At 35.9% G+C, this 23,061-nt stretch overlaps 1 protein-coding gene across 4 annotated transcripts in view; it reads left to right on the top strand.

The window, feature by feature from the left end:
- Positions 1-5,205: 5,205 nt before the first annotated feature.
- Positions 5,206-23,061, top strand: part of LOC111932140 (uncharacterized) — an 85,101-nt gene continuing 67,245 nt past the window's right edge. For all 4 annotated transcript variants that reach the window (XM_086896808.1, XM_086896809.1, XM_086896811.1 and 1 more), the window contains exon 1: positions 5,206-5,509. In XM_086896808.1, the coding sequence (XP_086752934.1) occupies positions 5,302-5,509 (208 nt within the window). In that variant the 5' untranslated portion in view covers positions 5,206-5,301. The remainder of the gene's footprint in view (positions 5,510-23,061) is intronic.

Raw genomic sequence — 23,061 nt, 5'->3', positions numbered from 1 at the left:
TGAACCAGAAGCCTGAAACTTTTAAATACTAAACAGATGTTCAGACACAATTTCTGATGCCAACTGATCATTCCCAGAAACCTTTCTGTTCATGGAGGATGCTTCTAGAAATGATGAATTGTCTGATGTTTATAACCACAGATTTATCACAAGGATAAAAGGTAAATTATTTGCCCCTCAGCTTGAGGTTTTAGTATGAGTCCCTCCAGTCTTCGCTACAAGCTGGACACACTTGACATGTTACAGGCATAGTTCCTTTCAAATGTTGCACTTTGAAATGAAATTAACAACACAAAATTAAACACTAAACTAGGAACTAAGACATCCTTCTTTAAGCATCACAAGAGGTTCAGCACAGGATGCTTAATATGACCATTGACTTGAGAAATCTCCAAGTATCATAAACAGAATGCTGAAACCTGTTTTTTTCCAAGCAGATTTCTCATGGCTCAAATTTCACTGCTCACAGTATAACTAGGTGCTGAAATTCAGCTCCAGCAGCTTACATTGTCCGAAAAATTGATAGGATTTCTGATTATCTTAACAAGCTTCTTTGCTGGCTTCTTGAACCCATCTGCTATGGGATTTGAGAGAGATTTGATCAACACAACAGCAACAACTTCCTTCCAGCTTCTAAAGAGCTATATCCCATGAATTCTTTAGAATTTTTAAAGTTTTTATATTGCACCACAACTGAAGAAAACAAAAAGGTATAGATTTCTCAACCAGAGCTGCTCCAATTCTAAGATAGATGTAAAGTTAGTAAAAAAAAATATGGTCTCCCTTTCCTCTCCTCCCCAAAATCTAGTATTTGCCTTTTTCACCATCTGCAAACAAATAGTAAACTGCTAATAGGTAATCAAATAATTTTCAAAACCAAGCAAGTCCAGGATACTCATTGCATTCAGTTTGGAAATCTTTGAGCAGCTCTTCGTGCAGGTGTGGTGGCAGATCCCTCCCTGACTGCCCAAGGAGCAAATGGGTATGGGCTGAAGCAACCATCCACCGGGCGCCGAGGAGAACCCTTCCATGCCACGCGCAGCAGGGACACAGCTGCCAGGCAAACTTCCAATGCAGCCATGAGCTTGCAATCCTGCAGATTTCAGATTCTGCAGACCTGGTAACTTTGCCTTAATGGGGATCCGCGGTTCACTTGTCCTCATAAAAATTTTGACCAGTCCTACCTCAGGAACACTGTGTAAATATTTAAGAGCACTGGTGAAGAACAGCCCAGTAAGTTTTTGGCTCAAGAGCCTTAGTGATCACCAGGCATTAGGAGAGCTTGTCATTCTTCAGTGCATGAAAGGATTCATCTGGAAGTCCTTCTCTAGTGTCCCTCTGCAGTACAGTTCCCTTTCTGAAAAGACTTTATAATGAACTGTAAATTAATTTAAAAAAGAATGTAGGTTTATTTGCCTCTATCCTTCAGCATTTTTGCTGCAACGGACAACTATGTATCAGCATTATTTTGCTGAAAACACAGTTGTGTACAATGTAGAGAAACCTTCAAAATTAACCTTAGAAGTTCAGATGTTCAGCCATGGCAAATAAACCACATAAGCAACAATGCAGAATGTTATGTTCATTTAATACAGTGTTAAAAGCAATATGTGTCTTTTTAATGAAAGTTTATAAGGTACATTTTATTTACTGAAACATTTTTTTAAAAATCTCCCTTGATTTTTTACAGTATCTCTTTCTAGTGTTATAGCAATGAATTCTATGAATTACCGTGGGTGTGGAAGATAGCTAATGGAGTAATTCATCTAATAGGTAAGGGATTAGCCAACCAAGATGCTCCGTGGACATGCTGATGAACATCATGATCCAAGGGACATTTTCTAAACTTGTGAATCAATTGTACTGCAGTCACAGAAGTGCTATCGAAGTAGTTAAGGATAGGGAAACACCATAATGGAGACCCAGGACCTGAAAAATGAGACAAACTGTAGCAACACAGAAGACTGCATCCAACCAGTTTCAAGGAAGAGCAAGTAAAACCTCTGAATAAAAAGCATAGCAACTTTTTGCACAAGGAACAAAGCACATCTGCCAGCTTCTGAACAGTTATCTTTGGAGCAGGTAAAGCACATTTCTATAGCAGTAGATTTTTGTCACATTAGGAATATTTTTGTGTACTAGATGCAAATAAAGCTGGAAGTTCTAGACAGTGAAAGATCTGCATTTGTGAGCCCAAACTTACATGGAAAGCTTGTCAACTATACTACTACAGTCATATTTAGTTGTTACATGACATAAACTAAAACACAAATATTTTTATCTTTCCTTTTCTATTTAGCACTAATTTAGCATATGTGTGTCATCACAATATGTATCTCAACTGCTCAACTAAAATGGACAGATAAAACCTGAGATCTCAGTAACTTATTTGACACACTTTGTTATTGTTTCCATGCTCCTCTGTTTTAGTGTCATTTCCATAACTATGAAAGAGCAAAGATACTCCTTTGCAGTGCTGAAAATTCCAGTGCTCTGAGAAAAAATGAAAAGTTTGTCAGAAAATCCAGCTGCATACTGTGATTTGAGGAAATATAAAGAATATTGAAAGCAATCTACTGATGTAGTCATGAATTGGACAATTCCAGTAAAGCACAGAAAAATACCAGGAGGAGGTACTGACCACCACCAACCAATATCTTGCATTGTAGTGAGTTCAAAACATATTTAACAGCTCAGATTCAATTTCTCAGACCCAAAGTGATATTCCAGAATATGGGATATATGAATACACACAGGAAATAGAGTTTTCTAACACTTTGTATGCTACTGTAGTATCTGCAGCTTGCTATGCTGAGAAGCACTGCATGCCCTGCTATGAACCATGATGCAAAAAATAAAAATAAGACTTCCAGAAGATCACTCTACATTTAAAGACAGTAAGGCGCATTTTTTCCTTCTAATTGAATAGATATGTTAGTAATACTCCTTGAGCCTGTAAGAAAATACTTCAAGCACCCACACTTGAAATGGGATGGAACACAGTGTACTCATATATAATAGCGTAACTATTTTAGAACACTTCATGCAGCAAGAGACAAAGAATGTGAAGTACATCATTACAATAATTCAAGGTACCTAGCAGTTTTGTTCTAAAGTTCCTATATTATGCTATTATTTTAAGTTTGTTTGAAAGAGATCCGTATTTTGAAGTCTGAAGTGGTATCTATAAAATATTATACAATGTAATATGCTGCATTGCAACAGAGGTGTTATCAAGATACCAAAAATGAGCTACACTTTCTTGAACCTAACTTTCACAATGTAATTAATGAAGGCAGCAGCCTGGTGTATCTAATAAAACACAGCATAGATCTATATGACTGTCATTACAAAAAAAAAAAAAATAAAAAAATTAGTAACTGGTAAGGCAAGACCATGATGAAAAGACAACTGACTGCTTGGCAGTTCTTTTCCAGAGAAAGAGAGCTTTCAAAGACAATAGAAAAGAGTAAAACAATTCACCTCACTTTAGAGCAAGTGTTGAAATTAAAGTCTATTAGCTATTTCTAGAACAATGTGAAGAACAACTGATTTTTTATGGGGAGAAAAAACACACTTAAAAGGCTTCCAGGCTTCCATTCTTCCCATCAAAATTAGTTTTAACCTTATATTTGCACATAAACTTATAGAAATATCCAATTCTATTTTGATTTAAGGGATCTTGGCATTTACACTTAAAGTGAGCAGTTACCTATCAGACATGAAAATTTTGTCAATGCCTTATTGTAAATTGCCAACAATGTTTCATTCTTAACTTACTATTTTGACACTCATTAACATATCTCAATACAAACTTCACTATTTTAAAGCTAATATTAAAAGAAATCTTGGCAGCAAGCTGTTAAATAGAGCCCATTGATACAACGCTGACCAAAGTTCCTCTCAGTTTTGGTTTGTTTTTTTTTTAATTATATATTCCCCAGTGTTTTTAAATCCATTAATGTATCTTATATTTGTATTAATTTTCACAAATTGCTGAGTCCCATGAAGGAGACTCACTGTACCACAGAACAAAAAAGTTGCTGTCCAAGGTACTGCACATAAAGAGAAGTGTTCCATTTAATCTCTCAAATGTGTTAAAAATGTTTTCAGATTTATTAGCTGCTCTTAGCAAGCAAGCTAGCCTTGTTAAAATTCCTTGTATGATACTGCAGTATCAGTGTTATGCTGTTACTTTCCAGGGCCTCTTCTACTGCATTCCAGTAAGATCAGACATTCCAGCACCTGACAATACCCAGTATGTATAATTAAGGACAAACCTGTTCTGTTCTTTGTTACAGACTGATTTTCAGCAGGGCTGAAATAAAAAAAAAAGGTCTTTGAATTCTATGTGGTGCATGAATAAAAGCTACCCTCTAAAATAAATCCAGCTCCCATGTACTGTTCTGGCATTCTGCAGAGCAGTCACTAAATGTAATTTTATCTGCAGTATTCACCTTACCTATCTCAGAAGCATAAGGATTCACACATTCATGCAATACATAGCAAATAGCATCCTGGGTTTAATTGCTGCTTCAAAAAATAGCCAGAAAGTACAAGACAATTAAATACAAGTTTTGATTCTTTTGTAACATTTAATAGGAGAAGCATATATGTAATTTGCAAGGCTAAAAAAATGCAACAGCCAAGAACTGCAGTAAACCTCTCAGAGCTAATAGCAATATCCAATAATGCTTTCCCACATCATCTTCAAGCAAATGGATTTAATTCACTGCTTAATCAGACAAATTAACTCTAATCCCCATATGGTTAGAAAGGATGTTTCTTAAAAAATCCAATTTATGATTTATTTATTTATTTGCGAAGTGTCTTAAAGCTGAGATGCCTAGAAGAACTACTCTGTTAATTCAATCATGCTGACAGAGCTGGTTTCACCTAAGAAATCATCTCTGCAATTCACAGTATGGCTGACAGCTATCTGCATAGAAAAGGAGCACAGTAACCTTTTAAATCATGCAAAAACACTCACCAAAGAAGATGTAGCAAAGATCAGGATCCAGCTTCCAGACCCCATGAAGCTGAGGGAGCAATCCAGTAGCTTGCTCAGGCCAGCAGTGTCTCTCCTACACTTGACCTAGACTGCCTTACATAATGAGGAATCAGTGCTGTATCCTGTGTGGAGGAGCAAGCTGAATGTCATCACTGGCAGAAGTAGGGAGAACTGGCAGCAGGCAGGCTGGTAGTTAGCATGGAGATCACGAAGTCTGCTTTCCCTGACTGTTCTGGGAGAAAAGACAAGAACAGCTCAGAAATGCTGGTGTCATTCCTCCCCTGGAACGAATGACCGGAAGGAGTGAGGGTGTTCCAAATGTGAGGCAGACAGCAAGCGCTGCAGCTGCAGCTGTACCTGCTCTAAGGCAGCAGAGCTCCTGTCACACAGTGTCTGCAGGACTGCTCAGCTGCAGCTGCCAGGAGAACAACAGCAAGGCGAAGCACCGGGAGACACACGCTGCTCCTGCACATCTCTCTCTGGGTATTGCTTACTGTGGTGAGTAGAAGGAAAGCATTGGTATAAGATAAAGTCTGGGATTAATTTCCTAAGGGAACTGCTATTCCCTTCAATAACTCTTACTGCATGCAGCTTAGTTTCTGGAAAGCAAGCGTTTTTTACCTGTTGTACCTGGTGTTACAGGGGTTAAACTGCTTCTATTACAGAGGCTTGATTTTTCAAGAAAATGATGGGTAAGATACATTCTCTGTTGTGAAGATATTTACGGTCAATTCTGGTGTTTCTTTGCTTTTTTTTCTTTTTTTCCTTGAGAGAAGCCTTGGTGTATTTCATAGTTTATTATTGTTTGGGTCATATCAGCACTTCTGTGCAGGGCAGAACAGGAGAAACAAGTATTCATGCTTAGCCAGCCATTAAATAACTACACAACCTTTTTTACAAGAAGCGCTTCATATAAATTAAAACTACTGCATATAACTTACATTCCATAATTTATTTAATTTTAATGCTTTAATAGTAACTAAAGAGCCTTAAATACATATAATGCATATACAAATTATTATTGAATTAATATTTTTATTTATAAAGTTTTTCTTTACAAAAGAAGGCAAAGGTTTCACTAAGACGTTTTGTGGTTATATTTGAGACTGCTTGATTAGACATGATCAAAAGTAAATTCAACTGGACACAAAATCCTGTGGCAACATTAAAAGGTCAAGAAAAGTTTTAAGACTCAGTGTGGAACACTGACTGGGCTTTACAGAAGCAAGATTAGGTGCAGACTCTATTATTATCAGTTATGTCTTTATCAGAATAAACATGACTTGAGCTCTCATCTCAAAAATGAAAATCAAGGTGAAAGAGATAAAAATAATCCAAATTTTTGTCTTCCAAATCTATTTATATTATATTTCTCCTTTTGAGATAAAGTTACAATGACTCTTCTATCAAATTTGATCAGGTAAAAAAAATGATTGAGAATTAAAAAAGAAAAAAAAAGGAAAAAGAGAAAAAGAGAAAAAAATCAAAAGCATTTGATATAAAAGGCAGATCACTAATAAGACCTATAGCTAGCATACCCTGAGTTAAGAATGTGGAAACAAAAATTAAAAAGCAAGAAAAATATAATTTGAGAATGACTTTTAAAAACCAATTATTTCTGTATTTGAAATCAGGAAATCTTCAGAATCAATCTTCAGAAAACAATATTAAAAATACCTTAGTGCATTTATTTTTTCACATATTGGTTTAGACTTCTAATGAGGAGTCCCTTTTAAAACTTCAAATAATTTGTATGTACCAACCTGTACTTTTGGTGTGTTTCAAGTGTTAAATAAGAGTGCTTGTTTTAGAAAAAAAAAAATGTTTACATACCTGGCCTGAGTTAATCAAGAGTTGAAAATATCATGAATTGAATTGGGCTTTGGAAACATTCAAGGACAGTTTAATTAAGGTGCAAAACCAGCAATTCTGCTACTCACAGCACACCAAACAGCAAAGCAGACAAAGCACTCACCCAAAGCAAGCTCAGGTGCTTCCACAGCCATGGCACGGGACAGGACAGTCCAGCTAGAGATAACCAAATGGTGACTGCATCAGGTAGAAAAGTCATGAAAGTCTGTTGGTAAAGTACAGGTTACCCAACCCAGTACACAGAAATTGAGTAGGAAAGGCAACCTAAAGGGACAGAATGTAAATTTGGCTGGCAGCAAAGGCAATGTACAGTTTGCTTGATGTTACAGTTCAGGCAAACTTGTCTAAGTTTGATACAGCTGATTCCATCTTTGGGCTAAATGATGAATTGGATATTCCTTCAAATTTTCCAGTCTTATTTTCTAATATTTCCTATAACTGTATATCCAACCAGAGAACAACCTCATCAGTCTGTCCTCATGAGGATAAGTAAATCCAGTGTAATAGTTTGCAAACATCAAGTTTTATCTTTCAACATACACATGAAAGCCATAGCTTTTGTCTGGAGTATAAATACTGTTTACTTCTCTCAGACAGCAGCCAAAGTGCTCTTCCATTGAGCCTCAGCACTTTTCAGTTTACAGTTACTTCTTTACGCATTTTTCCTTGGGTCTGATCTGCTAACAAGTCAAGACTATCTAAACACAAATTGATACAGAAATTGCTGACAAGTAGAACTTTCAGCAAAAGACTCTTTTTGAACCAGCTACACTGGTAATGTGCCTTTTAATGGCTAATGCTTGACAGTGGTAAGAAAATAAGTCAAGTTTATATAATACTCAACCAGCAAATTATTTATTCTGATGCCTCAGCAGATAGAGGGTCAAAGTAAATAAAGTAAATGCAGTTTTAAAAAAATCCTTTTAAAACTTGCAGTCTTTTGAAAATGACTGCAGAAAAATCTGCTGATTAGAAAAGAGAGAATGGACTAGACAACCCCTCATGAGGATGGAGATGGAAGTATGCATTTTTGGGGACTTAATGTGAGGAGTAAAAAAAATCTAAACTCTTTTGCTATACATGTTATCAAGATAATGCTAGTCATTATTACCGAAGACTGTAAGCCTATGAAACAAATTTTGGAATTTTTCTTTTATGGAAAATATGGCAATAGAGGTTTGCAGTGCTTGTGACTAAATTGCCCTTACTGGCTGAATTTCCACATGATCCTTTCTATTCCATGCTGAAATGAAGGAAGCAGTATCTCATAGACCTTACTCCTGCCAACAACCTTGAGTAAACAGGACAAGTTTTTTTAGACACCTTGCTCTTAAGATGCCTTGCACATAAATAAATCATTGTTTGAGGTTTGCTCATACTAATATAGATTCCATTTGGGATCTGCTGAAACACTAAAATGCTTTGGTATCAATGACTGGAAAGACAACTACAATATCTGGTGGTGCAGGTTTTTGGCGTTTTTTCCGTCCTTCTCTGACCTTTCTTGCTTTTCTCAAGATAATTTATCCCTTGTGTTCCTGAACAACCTGCACAAGTGAGTCATGCTGAAACGTGTAAACAATGGCTCAAAGTCTTCAAAAAACAAACTCCTATATTTAGACCAAATAACACATGGTCTTATAAATGGAGGAGGAGAGGGGTTCCTTATAGGAGTCCTTTACCCAAGTCTCTCTGAAGACTTTGGCCATTTTTCTGCATGGGCTACTTCTGTAAGCAAAAACCTGTAAATGCATATCACATACCTCCTTTTTGAAACAGGTAGCAAAAGCTTTTGATTTCTTTCTTCAAATATTATCCAGCACCTCAAGACCTCAATTTACTCTGCATATAATTTTTTATTTTTTGACCCAGTCATATCACAATGAAGACCATTGGAAGAATAGTCAGAGGAATGTTTTTCTCCTTTAGTTGACTAAGTTTCCTGGTATCTGACTAATGCTAATATTCAAATAGGCAGAAGAACATCTCCAAATACCCTTTCACCCTTAAATGATAACTGACCAAACTTGCAACTGAATTAAACAGCATTTTTAAAAGAAATCATATTTCCAAACATCTTAAATTGTACAATTTAGATGTTAAGATGTGTCAATGTTTTCAAGCCTCCTTTCCTTAGTATTTGACAATACTTTGCATGTTACTTATTTACAAGAAGGTCCCTGATTTTCCCCCAAATGATGAAGTATTCTAGTCATGAAAGGTGAACACTGAATTCTTGAATTCAGTGGATACTCCTTAGGTAGGTATCACTAATTTTGTAATTTTGTACTCACATGCAGTTTCTGATATTTAACAATACACATTATCCTAGAAAATAACTGAAGAATTATAATCCAATTAAGCATAAAAAGCTTCTACAATTAAACTATGGACATTAAATAGGTCAAGGTCACAGTAATCTGAATATTCATGGACTGTTCTTTCATTTCTCTTTGACATCTCTTCCTCTACAATAAAACTAGCTCTGATAGTCTTTTAAATCCCTTTACAAGATTCTTTGTAAGATGTATAGGGTTGCCTATTATACCTCTGAGAGTGCCTATAAACTGATTTCCCAAGCGACTATTTTCGTACTTATCTCATAAAAAAACCATCTGCTGTTTTGCATATTAATACTAAAAGAGAATGGCAAAAATAGGAGGAAGGAAAAAAGTTGAAAAATGAAAAAGCAGTTAATTAACCATTCAATAAATATGCCTATTTATTTTGAGTAAATGAATGATCTTTATCAACTGAAAATAATTAGTACTGGCAGGCTTTTCTGTTGGATTTACTTCTGTCATTGATTCCCGGACGTTGAATTTAGATTTTAATTCTTTTTAGCATCTCCCTAAACTAGCTTTTATGAGCTTAAGAGCAAGAAAGGAACCACACTTAGTTTTGGAGATTAAGTTAAGTTGTCAGTCATCCATCAGAATATTTCTAGAAATTGTCGTGGTAGTACCTTGAACTCCAAGCCATGAGTTATTGATGCCTAAGAACAGTATCAGGCAAAACAGATTTATGGTTCAGCATAATAAATGTACCATTAGCACTAAAAGCAATAAGGTGCCTTTCTTTTTTTTCCCCCAAACCCCTCCTAAATAGCCCCCAGGACGCGCCATTTGTGATATTGATTTAACACAGATGAAGAACTGGCTAACACAAAATCCTGGAGGACCTACTACAGCGAACATGTTCACAAGACTGGTTATCCCCTTTAGCAGCACATGAAGATGCAATCAGTGCTCACTTTTAGCTAAAAGGCATAAATTCATCACTTCAATTTCATTTTCATTCATTTCAATTTCATTCTGGATCCAAGTACCTTATTTTTGTCATTCTTTAATTGACATGGGCCCAGACCAGTCAAACAAACTATATAACTTTCATTAAGTTTATGTCTTTTCAACTCTGAAATGTCTGTATTTTTGGGAAGAAAAGAAAAATAATTCAGATGCAGTTCTTTATAGAAATATAGATAAGTCTTGTATTTTGCTTTACCACAAATTTAAAAAATACACTGAATAACTGCAGAGTAACTAAAGCGGGGGTGACCTGTTAAATGTTTTCAACAGATCTCTTTGTTTCCCACCAAAGAAATTGATCCAGCTCCTGTATTCTTGTTCCTCTTATTTGCATTATTTGGATACTTCCAGGAAATAATACAGATTTCCTTTTGGTTTCTTGGTTTTCTTCCCAAGATGTTCCTAGTCACTTGGGCTTTGTTTATAATACAAGAGCTCACAATTACCTAAATTAGAGGCCTCTGTTTCAGGTAACTTTTCAACTTTTCAACTTTTTTCTCTGTTGTCTGTAGGTGTTTTCCACAGAGGACTCATTGAGCAGTAATCAGAGCTCTTCAGGTCATGCATTCCACATCCAGATTTTGAACTTGCTCACTACGAGCTCTCATACTCAAAAGACTCTTCAGCCTTCAAACTATGTAGAGCTAAATATGGATGGTACTCAGGCATCTAGATCAGAGCATGCTTCTGTCTTCATTTCTCCTTCACCAACTCAAAGATATAGCTTAGTAAGAATGAGACAAGTCTTTTAGGATAATACCTTTGTACTAAACACATCAACCTTCATTCAGTGCTGAATGACACGGTGGTCCAAAGCACCAGATGTCCCAGATCTTTGTGCGCTGAGGGTAGTCCCTTGTAGAGCAGGAGGATTCAGGGGCTGTCAGTGATTCTGCAAATCCCAGGTTCTAAGGTTCCAGCCTTTTGCTGCCTGATAACCAGTGTTTTATTATTTACATAGCAAGATACATCCTTGCTTTAGGTTAGCATACACATTTCACTTATACTTAAATGATCTTTTGGCTAATGCTGAGCTTAGCAGCACTGCACAAAAGCATTAAAAAACATATAAATACTATCTCATCTAAAGAGAATTTAGTAACTTCTAGAATGCCTTGTTCTAAAACATTTATTTGTCAGAATAAGTATTATTTTAGCTTCTATTAATTGATCTTTCATTTAAGTAAATGCTGAAATAAAACCAATTAACATAATAATTGCATAATCAAGAACAGCACTTTGAAGTTTGCAGGGCAAAGAGATATGAAAGTTTCTTATATTTGCTTATCCTGTTCATTTTTTTAATGCAGCTGTCTTTTTTCCCTTCCCTTGTGTGAGAAAGTAAACTGAATGTCCTTGTAAGCCACTATGGCTTGATTTCAGACAGAGTAAATCAAACAAACAAAAACAGCCATAAACAGATGGAAGCAACGCCTAAAATGCCTCCTCATCAGATGATATTAGATCTTTATGCTAATCTCTTTCAAATGGATTCCACAATGTAAAGCAATGATATCTCAGAGAAATCTACGGAAGTTCCTCCTTTCTCAATCATTCCTAGTGGGAAATTCTTCAAGATTCAGCTGCATATACTTAAATCTAAGTCTTTAGAGGTCAATAAGGGAAAATACTTTTCTGTTGTCACCTCAGGTGAATTGAGAAAGTTCTATTGTTTAAGGTACTTTAATGAAGCAAAAGTCATATTTAAAATCATATTTACTTATAGTTTTTAACTTTTTTTGGAAGCTGTGGCAATGTGACCTTGAGAAAGGCATGTTTCTACTCTTACTTTTTCAATTGCTTACAGTGCAGTATTGGGATGTCTATCACAGTCCTGACAGAGACCATCTTCCTCCCAGAAACAGTATCTCTATTTATGTCAGCTTTGAATCATTGCCTTGCAAAATGCAGATTTTGGTCTCCTAGCATCTAAAGGTGGACTTGCAAAGGAAATCAAACAATGCAAATGTCTCTATTCTATTGCCTAAGAACAACTGGCTGAAACCTGAAAGCTCCAGGTCTAAACAGAGTCCTCTGGGAAGGAGATTGAGCTCTCTTACACAACACGTGTCAGAATTTCTGTGGAACTCTAGAAGAATCATAGAATAATTCAGGCTGGAAAAGACCTCTAACATCGCATCCAACCATTAACCAGCACCACTGTGTTCACCAGCAAACCATGTCCCCAAGTGCCATTAGTATAGAAACTGGAACAGAAACATTTATAGGACTTTCTGCCCATAACAACAGCTCTCACACCTTCCTCCAGGATTTCTGTCTTGATTCATCAGCTTTCTGAAAACATTGAGTTTTCCACTGAACTTTCATTACCTCCTCCTTTAACACTAAGAGAAGAGGATGAGTAATTTTTTATTTTTCCCTTTTTAACATAGCACTTATGTGAGGATGCTTGAGCTTCAGCAGGGTTACCCTGATTTTGGTTATGAGGCTATACTGATATTTTATTTCTACAAACTGTGCCGCCCATCTTTGTTACTTGGAGTCAGCTGGAATAGCCATGTCAGTCTAAAATTGGAGCAGTATGATAAAATCTGACATTACCAAGTGCTTTTCTTAAGCATTTTTAATGCCAATATAGAAGGGAATGCTAATCCATGATAAGTTTACTTAATTGCAACCACATTCAGATAAAGCAGTGATTTTAAGAAAAAAAAAATTGGAAAATATGAGCAACATTATTTCACAGAACTTCAGGTCTCATAAGCTAATATGTTTAGTCTCAGCTTCATTCCACTGGATTTAGCTAAGTTGCTCCTCTAATGAAACCGTAATTTATTTATTTTGACTGGAATCAGAATGAAATTAAATAATTGGGTGACAAAGGTCATAGAATGAAGAAAAAAGTCACAGTAAGTGCTCTATGGTAAGTGATTGCTAGATGAAATATATCAAGATGTCCTGTGCTGCAGAAGAAAGGTTTTCAAGGGCTTTCCCCTTCCTTTCTTGCTGACTTGAACTGTAGCCCTAAACTCAACCACTTTAAAGCTGAGTTCATGAGAAAGATACAGCTGGCTCATTCCCATTAGTCCTTCACACTACAGGTATATTCTGAAAACTATCTAATTCCCAGTGGCAATTTAAACTTCCCCAAGGCAATTCAGAGAAAAAAAATAAACAGAATATAGACTAATTTATGAATCTTGGAGAACCTTGTTTCATGACCTCTAAAGGACATAATTTGATGGCAATAATAATCTTAAAGCAGAATTCTTCCTATTAGCCATAGGAAAAACTTCTTGTAAAAATGAAAAGAGGAATTGCTAAATTAACAAACTGTATGATGGAAGTGAAGAATTTAAATTTGATTTGCTCTGAATCTGAACTAAAGGCCTGGCCAATTCTATGTCCACTGCCTTTCGTATCAGCTGTTCCTACACTTGTAGATTATTTAAAATAAACTGCATTTTACAAGGTGAACTCATCTAGTATAAACTAATGTTTTGTAGAAAATATTATTCCATTGTTAGACAAGCTGGGGAGCTCCCATTGTAATATTTTCTCCACCCAACACTAATAAGTGCTTCTTCATTTTCTTTTCATCAAGTTCATAAGCTGAATTATTTAAGCTTGGTTTAAATCTCATTGCCAGTCCCTCAAAACACTTTTTTTGTATCTCCCACAATCTGTTAATAGACCTTTAAAATCCTTCTTGAACAAAAGGCAGAATATTTTGAGGAAACCTCATCAGTACCACACGTTCCAGCTCATACCACACTCATGTCCCTGCCTCTACTTGCTGCTCACCATTCCCATCATCACAGCCTTCTTGCCCAGCCCATACACTTTGAGATGGTTTTAGCTTTTAAATCTTTCATTCTTGTTTCATTTGAAAATGAACTCTCTCATCCTACATTCTGGAATCCAAATCCCTGTACCTTGCATTTGACTACATTCAAATTTGGTCTTTTCAACTCCAATATTTAAACCAGACTATGCAGCTTGCCTTGAAATACAAACCTTATTAACCTTGTTCCTTCTTCCATGTCATCTGCAAACTTTATTATCAAAAACATTACAGCATAGTGTGCATAACTGACAAAAATATTAATTACACAAAAAATGAACCTATTTATAGAGGGTCTTCCCTAGAAATAATACCACTCAGATACTCCTCATTAATAATATTTTTAAATACATCAGCCCAGCCTGTAGCCCACCTAATCTGATCACTTGCATCCAAACTAAGTGTTTAAAGTGTATGATATTTAGTAGCATAAAAAACCCACAACAAACCATACTTCTACACTTGATTTTTAAAATAGATTTATGATATTTTCTGAAAAAAATGTCATTTGACAAGATTTATCTTTGTTCTCATTACCATAATTAGCACTTTAGCCTCTAATTTTTTGTTGTTCAAATCCAAGTATCTTCAGTATTTTACTTGGAACTGACATTCATGTAACAAATCAATAGTTTTTCAAAATGTCATTTCTAGTGCTTATAAATTTGGAGTCAGATTGGAAGTCCTCCAGTAATCCTAATGTCATATTTTCAGAAACTTGCTGTTAGTTGTGCTAACAATAAGGGAATATTACTGTTGTTCATTAAGTGATTCATCTCATTTATTTCAACTTTTGATACACAGTAATAAAATGGAGTTCATGCCTGGTATGTCAACAGACAGCATTCAGAATACTAAAAATAATGCACTGCTTAATTCCATTTCTTCTCATCTGTCCTAATGAGGTGTTGCTTATCTTTCTTCTGCTATTTCAGTAAATGCAATCTACCCCTAACAGTCACAAGCACTACTGTTAGTGCCATGAACACTGAGCATGTATTCGTGTGTTTACCTCTGGACCACACTGAATATTCTCACAAAATACTTTGTGGCTCTCAAACCCTTTTTGACTAGCATTTGAGCACATATCTCTATTGATAAACTTTTGGGGGCCACATCCCTGCCTGTTCTTACTGCATGCCACCCCATCAGGAATGATACTGCTGGCTTCAGTGAAATGTGGTGGCTCCTTAAGATAGAAATGGTAGGAAAGTATTCTCCTGGTTATATTTGTGTTGATATTTTGCTAATGCTTCAAATTTTTAAATTTTCAGTAAAAATAATTTTTGTACAGAAGAGTTCTTATCTGATCTAGGGAAAAAATATGCAAAGGTATTGGTTTTGTATTCATTACAAGCACATGGTAATTAAATATTTTAGTCATTGCCAACATAATCAATAGATGGTGAAATTTGGCAATGAAACTGAATTATAAAAGAGGTGGGTTTTGGTGCATCCCAGCAGGTGCAAAAGAGCAGCAAGTTGTGTGTTTTTAATTTTCCCAAGTCCAACACACAGACAGACTGTGCCACAAAAATGCCCAAAGCCACACTGGAGCTACTCAGAAAAGTACAAAAGGTGGTCTTCTTACATAGATGGCATGACACTACAAAGCACAGTTCCTCTAGTGATTTAAAATACCTCAGAAATGTTTACCTTAATTCAAGTGCTGACCTAGGCTGCTTTGCATGCTTCATACTCAACAGGGGCCTGAAGTCTTACAATCACCAGTTCCCTCGGCTAGGAATAGCCATTAGAATGTATTAAGCTTATGGAGTATTTCAAATATTCCTTCAGCATGCTCCCAAGAATAGTTTTCTCCTATTTCCAAATATCTTTGCAATCCATCTGATATAAATATATAATTATTAGAGAAAGAGGATTCACACAATCTGTGGATGAATGGTGAATAACAGACAGCTTAATGCAAGCTTTGGTGGGGATGAGAATTCATCATTTATATGGGCTGGAGCTTCTTGCCTGCAGAGACAAGGAGCTCTGCATAGCTATTGCGTGCCAAGAGCTATTGATCTTAATTTTTTATTGAACAGAAACTGGACGGAATCAAAGTAATTGTAGACATATAATTTGACATTCTCCCAAAGGACCTTAAGCTTATAATAATCACTAGAAAAATAATTACCAAAGTTGTTTTAGATAATTTTCAACCAAAATCCTGCAAGCAAAGTGCAGAACAAATCATTAAATTTTTGAAAAAAACCCAAACTAATAATCTTTAGAAGGATGATAACACCATTAGTCTAAAATATTATCAGATCAGTAGTAACATCCATAGGAAAAAAATACATTGCCCCAAATTAATCTTTTTTTGAGAACCAGAATGAGTAGCTGAATAAAATGCAATATGTCATATAGCAAAAAGTGTTAACTTTTATGCCTTAAAATTGTTCTAGTTTTCATAAATTAATGTTATTTAAAGATTGACTTTTTTTTCTCTTTTTGGTGGAATTGTATTTTTTCTATTTCTTTCATAATAACAAATAATTTAAAACATTGCATAAAAATATGTATGGGGTTTTTGTAGGGGCGTGTCTCATTTTTCATTTGTCTTGAAGGTTTTGCTATTGAAGCATTTACTGCTTCCTGAGGTATTCCCAGTGTGCACCTCTGGGAAGCTGCCTACTGTTACTACTACATTTAGCTTTCTGGATTGCATTTGCAGGCTGAAGTCTGAAACCATTACAAGCATAATTTAAATTTTTTTTTCCTACCATTTTTCAGAAAAGAGCACAATGATTTTCAGTAATGAAGGTGATAGGAGTATGCCTTCCTGCTGGCATTACCAATTATTTCAACCAGTATAGCTGGGAACCTGCTATGCTTGGGAGCAGACATTCCAAATTATTTGGTTTAACAGGGAATTATCAAATAATAAGCTTTTGCAAAACCTTTTTTTTTCATGTTAAGTACACACATGTAGATAGGTATTTCTCTGTCACTCTATACTTACATGTTGCAGCTCATGGTTGCAAAGTCTGATTTCCCTGCAGATGCTGTAGTACAGGAACTATAGGAAGCATTTCTATGACCTCACCTCTTGGTGTTTCTTTGCCTGTACCCAAATGATTTGGAAATAAAATCCTGTCTAAGCCAAATCCAGATAAAACAGAATAGGAAATATGCTGCCAGTGGGATCTCTTTTCATCATGAGACATAAGGACTGATCAGAAACACAGACTTTTTTTTTATAGCATCTATAAAGGTATACGTGTGAGCTTATGTTTAGGGGGTCTCTAGAGGAAAGTACTTATACATGCTATATTTACCATAAGAACCTCTTCATCTTCCAAATATGCCTGGCATCTACATTTCTGTTTTCAAAAAGATCAAACCATTATATATTCCAGTAAATTGAAAAGCAAAGCAAAGTAAATTTCAGAAGCTCTTAGCCTGGTACTGAAAAATCTCAATCAGCAAATATGAAGTAGTTGGGTTGATGGATCACCATGCCTAAAGTTGTTTTCCCCAACCATTTCTATGTAAAAATAAGTTGAAGTTAAAAAAAAAATACTTGTGTGTTGGAACAAAGCCTAGGCCTAATTTTACAAATTACCACCTTTTAGAGAATTCAAAACTCTTTTTCCAGCACTCTGTAGATGTTGATTGCCTTTCAGTACTCAGTCTAAATGGTTACAACTAAAGTAAGATTCATTCCCCTTACTTACAATTTATGTTGCTTAGATGATATCCAGAATTCTTAATTTTAGAATTGAATACACAGTCGAGAGCTTCAAACATGGAGAATACTTTCAATTATCCATGGTTTTATAATTACATTGAAGTTTTCTTGAGTATTCAGTATCTAAGCTAGTTTTGCTTAAATTTGCTAAAAAGTGTCTGAAATATTGATCCTAGACCTTTTATTTGCTTCTGTGGCCTATTCTAATGTACTTTCTCAGTCCAAAAGTTTTTTTCTTTGTTGATCATCTCCCATTAGACACATTTTGAAAGAAACTACACTTGGATCAGCTTGGTATTCCTCCTGGCCTATTCCTTAAAACAGAGGTAAATTTGTCAAGATCCCCTTGGACCGCACTTATTGCTGAGTTTATGTTGATACTGGTGGTGCTTTCAGACTCTTTCTAATAGATTATTGATACATAGACTTGGATATGTTGGTAAAAGGGTCTGAAAGTAACAGAAAGGGCTGTAATGTCAACAAGGAGTTTCTGGTGTCCTGAAGTGAAAAGTGAAATTTTAGTGAGCTGAGTGGCTGTGTGTTAATTCTTCTGAGCTGAGCTTATCCAATTTTTTCTGAGGCTGGCATCTGTATGTCTATTTGTGAATTTAGTGAGAGGATCATGACTAGACAGTTTTGATTTAACAGAAGGGGAAATATTTAGAACTGCATACATGGAGTACCTGTTTTGCTAAAAATATTATCTCAAGATCTCTAAGTTCCTACACACTGATCAAGAAGAAGCTGAGCAGCTCTTAACACCTACCAGCCCTATCAGAAGACAGTTCCCTTTCTTGCAGCCAGCACTTCCATAGTCCCTGAAAAACTCCAGGCACCGACTCACAGGTCAGCTTCACCGGGATCTGTAGGCAGCCAAGCCAGGAGTCTTCCAGCTCACTTGTAGTGACTTGGTTCCTCAACTTCCCTCTCGTTAGGAGCCCCCAGAGTGATGGCTTCCAATCATATTTTCTTTTTTCTCATTATAATCTGCTGTCCTATTAAAGCAACTGACTCATTCATAGACCAGACTAGTAGAAGCAAGACATACACTACCCAAAAATAGTTACAGAGGGGTTTTGTTTGTCATTATTTGATCACACTTCTTTTCTAGCTGTATTTTTTCAGAATATTTTTATATCTCTCTCTTTCTCTTCCTATTCAGGTCATTCACTTCCTCTTGCCTATTTTTCCTTCCATTTTAATATTTATTTTTAGTTAAAAATTCTCCCTCATTCACCCAAATCTTAACATTTAACAATTTGTTACTATTAATGAAGCCTTCCAAAAACTGGTGACTGTGCTTGAGATTCTGAAATGAAAGCTATTGGAACAAGTATAGCTGTGGACATAAAACACCCAAAAGTGCCATGTACTAATTCTTACCTGAGAAGAAATACGAATTAAATCTTGCACAATCTATTTGTAAGATTCAGGGTAGTGTATTTTCTTTTCTTCAATAGAATGCCACATTTTCCTGGCTTGTTTATTCCCTATTCTCCCCACACCGCCAAGAAAAATCATAAAACTTTCTGCCTTAAGGAAAAGGGGGCACAGACTTGCCAGAGATCCTTCCAAGTAATATTATGCCTTTCATGCTATTCACTGTGCATCAGTTCTGGCTTGTCTTCCCATCCAGAAACTCATCCTTTCTCCTCCCAAGGAGATTAACTTGAAATTTGATAGCTTTCAAAAGTGGTTTGAAACCTTAAACAAGAAATAAGAGCAGTTGGGACCAATTGTTCTGAACAGTGAAACCTGTCACACTGCATACAGCCAGGCATGCTTTGACAGTTCTTTCACTCTGAACTGGGTAAGAGGAAAGTCAGTAAAGAAATGTTGTGTAACCTGCCTTGAAGCCCATATTCTCCAAGTAGAAGGGAATTTGAACAAAACACAATGAAAACTGTATTTGTTGTGTAGGAAAAGAACAAGTTAGCTCTGCTTATCTTCTAAAGTAAGCTCCTCCAGGCAGGGGCTGTATCTTTGTACTTCTTACAATATCAAGTGTGCTGTAAGCACTTAACAATTAATAATGAATTGTAAGTAAACGCAAAACTTGCGAGAGGTGCCAGACTGCCATCTCTGGAGAACTGGCCTGTCTATTTATGTAGAGAATAGGCAGCACAGCACTGTAGGCTTCTTTATGCTGCTCCAAAAATTTACTAATTCATTTCACATAGACTGCTGAACAACCATCAGATGGAAACTGCTCATAATCACTTAAGTCCTAGAGAGATTTAATCTGCTGCCTTCATGTTCTAAAGTTACAACAGGGGATGTATCTCATTTTCAGTCAGTGCAATGAAGTAGCATCCTCTGTTTTTAATTTGAATTAACATTAATTCAGGAAATAAAAGGATTTTCATATATGACAAGAAGTATACTATTTTTAAATAGTATTACAGGAAATCCTATTTACCAGAACTTCATTTAAGTTCCATAGTGAATTAAAAGTGACTTGCTTGCATTTTAACCCTTTAATTTTTAGTTCATTTAACATGTCTTGCATTTTCTGAAAGCATGAGGAATATAGGCACAGTAAACTGACAGTATGTAGAATGCTTAGGTAATATCTAAGCACCCTCTTTTAATCTCCCCTTTAAAATACCTCTGTAATAAAATGAAAAATGTGAAAACATTTTAAAAGAAAACCTGAACAAAGTAGAACACTTCACTCAATGTTGTACTTACCAGTAATTCTTTGGCTGGCAGTAAATCTTTGTATGGCCAAGTCAGGAGACAGAAGGAACTTCTTCAATTCCATGCTGACATGAAAACTGAAAAAAAAAAAAAACCCAAACTTGATTTTTTTTTCCCTGTGTCTACATCATTCCAGAGAACACCAGGTTCACCTTCACATCAGTTGCTCTGCAATTAATAAAGCAGCAGTAAATCAGCCTTATCTCTATTACAGCCACCAAAATCAAACCGCTGTCCTTCTCATTAAGCAAATAATGGAAGAAATGGGAATAGTAGGGTAGCATTCTGTAGAGGTACCCATCTGTTTTTGCACTGAGGCAGGTAAACAACATGAATCTGACTGAAATGAGCTCCTGTGGACCTGCTCCCACATGTCTGTGTACTCTGAGTGTGAGGGGTTCAGACACAGATTCACACAAACACACTTAAGTCTAACTATGTCACCAAATGTTGATGGCACTTGGCTTTTTTAGATGTTGCTCTGTTTGCTGCCACCCCCACATCCCTCCCCATAGCTGAACCTACTGGAACCAGCCTGATCTTATAATACACAAGTCTCAAGCTCCCTGAACCTGACACCTCCCTCCCCATGTGGCAGGTATAAATGTACACCTCTCCAGCTGATTTACTATGTGGGTTTTTAATTAGCAATAAAACACAGCTCAGTATCTGTCTGCTTTGTTTACAGGCGAATAACTTCACACTTCACTCAATTACCCACTAGAGGAGCCACCAGCCTGAAGCTTTTTGCTGCTATTCCTGTCTGTTCTTCAAGTTACCATGCACTAGCATTGCTTTGCATGACACATGTAATCAGCCTTTCACTTTTGCCATGAAAAAATCCCACAACTAATAAGCACACGTCTACCATTCACCTTGAAATAATAAATTCACAGGTATTCTGGGTCTTTTTTTGCTCCCATTTAATTCCCAAAATATTGTGACCATGAGTACTACTGGGTTTTTGTTGGGTTTTTTTTAATTAATGAAGTTCATTATTCAATTATTTTACATTCTGCATTTGGAACAAGCCCCACAAAAGCCAAGGAGTCACTATCAGTATCTGTTCCTACATATGTAAGAAATAGCACTAACAGGTTTGTTACTCTTTACTACAGTAATATAGACACTTCCCCAAGTCTGTGTAGTGAAGAAGACATTTTAGCCAGTTCGTCTCTCTGGGCTTCATAGCGTTAATTTATTCCAAAAGCCTCTATGGAAGCAGAATTTATTGAATTTCTCAATATTCTCTTAAAGACATCGATAATATCAGTGGATTTCTGAGGGCACAAACAGCGAAAGGTTGCTGTCCTTACACCTGCAAACTGCTGCAGAGCGTGCTGGCAGCCTGCTTCCAAATTCTAACCCCCTGCTCAGCAGGCATACTGCAGAATCAACCCAGTCTCCCCATTTTAGCCCCCAAAACCTTGGTACACTTACTGAGCTTGGAATACAAGTGAGTTATTTCTTCTATTTTATTAACATTTGTAAAGAGACAGGTGAGATCTAATTTTAAAGCCTCCAGTCTAATTTTTTTGCCATACTCATGAATCTTGGCAGAGAGCCCAAAGATGAAAAAGGATCATTCTATTCATTTGTAGGGGAGTTCTGCTCTGATTAAATCCTTTAAAGCTAAAAAATATCCCTTTTTTCTATTACTGAGGCATGTATAACTACATGATATATGTATGAATTAGGTTAATTAATTATTTTCAAATGCATGGCTTACATATTCATATCAGAAAAAACAATTATTCAAAGAAGAAAATTAATATATAATCTTTATCAAAAGGTATATTGCTGCTAGAAGCTGAGTTTCTGAAATTTAATGATTGATAAGGATTTTGAGACAGGGAGAATTTCTCAAGGTTGCTGAAATAACTATATCACAATGACTTAAAAAAAAATCACCATCTGGGAATCCTTCCATTCATCTTAGCAGAGTTTGCTTCCTGATGGCATGACTCAGTTTGACAACTTGAGGCAGCCAAAAGTGATAAAGAGCCATTAGAGGTGAGGTGGCAGGATGCTAGAATGAAAAAGCCCTACCTCATGGAAGATGATGATTATTATTATTATTATTATTATTATTACTACTATTATTAGTCCTGCCAGACATTAAGAAGTAATTAAAATGAAAAAAATCCCTAAATTTGACTATGAATACCAGAAGAAAAATTAGCATAGAAATTGAAAAAAAATCATCTGAATGGCAATAAACACAAGCACAGCTTTTTTTTGTAAAAAAAGGAATGGAGTCACTTGCTTCATAATAAGATCTCTGAAATTCAAAGATTTATCTTTAACTGAATAAAGACTCCTTAAAAAAATCTCTTCTGATCCTTGGAAAAAATGGCTGTGGAAAAGGCAGTTATGCATGAAGCACTTTCAAGTTAAGAAAATCCTCAAGAGGAAATTATATTAATCCCCAGATTCTATGCATTCTTCACTAATCATTTATTATGCATACTGAAAATACAGAAAGCAACCCAAGCAAACAATTTTTACATTTTTTTGGTGAGTCTAAAAATTCACATATCTTCACAGAATAAATAATACAGGGACACACAACCAAAAGGTGAAAGTCAACTTTAAAGTGGAAGTAAATTCACTGAGTGGATGTCATCTTATTCCTTGTCCCAGATTTTATACAATTCCCACATAC

This window comes from Cyanistes caeruleus, chromosome 7 (assembly GCF_971803275.1).
Source record: "Cyanistes caeruleus chromosome 7, bCyaCae1.hap1.1, whole genome shotgun sequence".
Taxonomy (NCBI): Eukaryota; Metazoa; Chordata; class Aves; order Passeriformes; family Paridae; genus Cyanistes; species Cyanistes caeruleus.
Note: the sequence above shows the minus strand (reverse complement) of the source record. Positions and strands in the feature narration are given on the sequence as shown.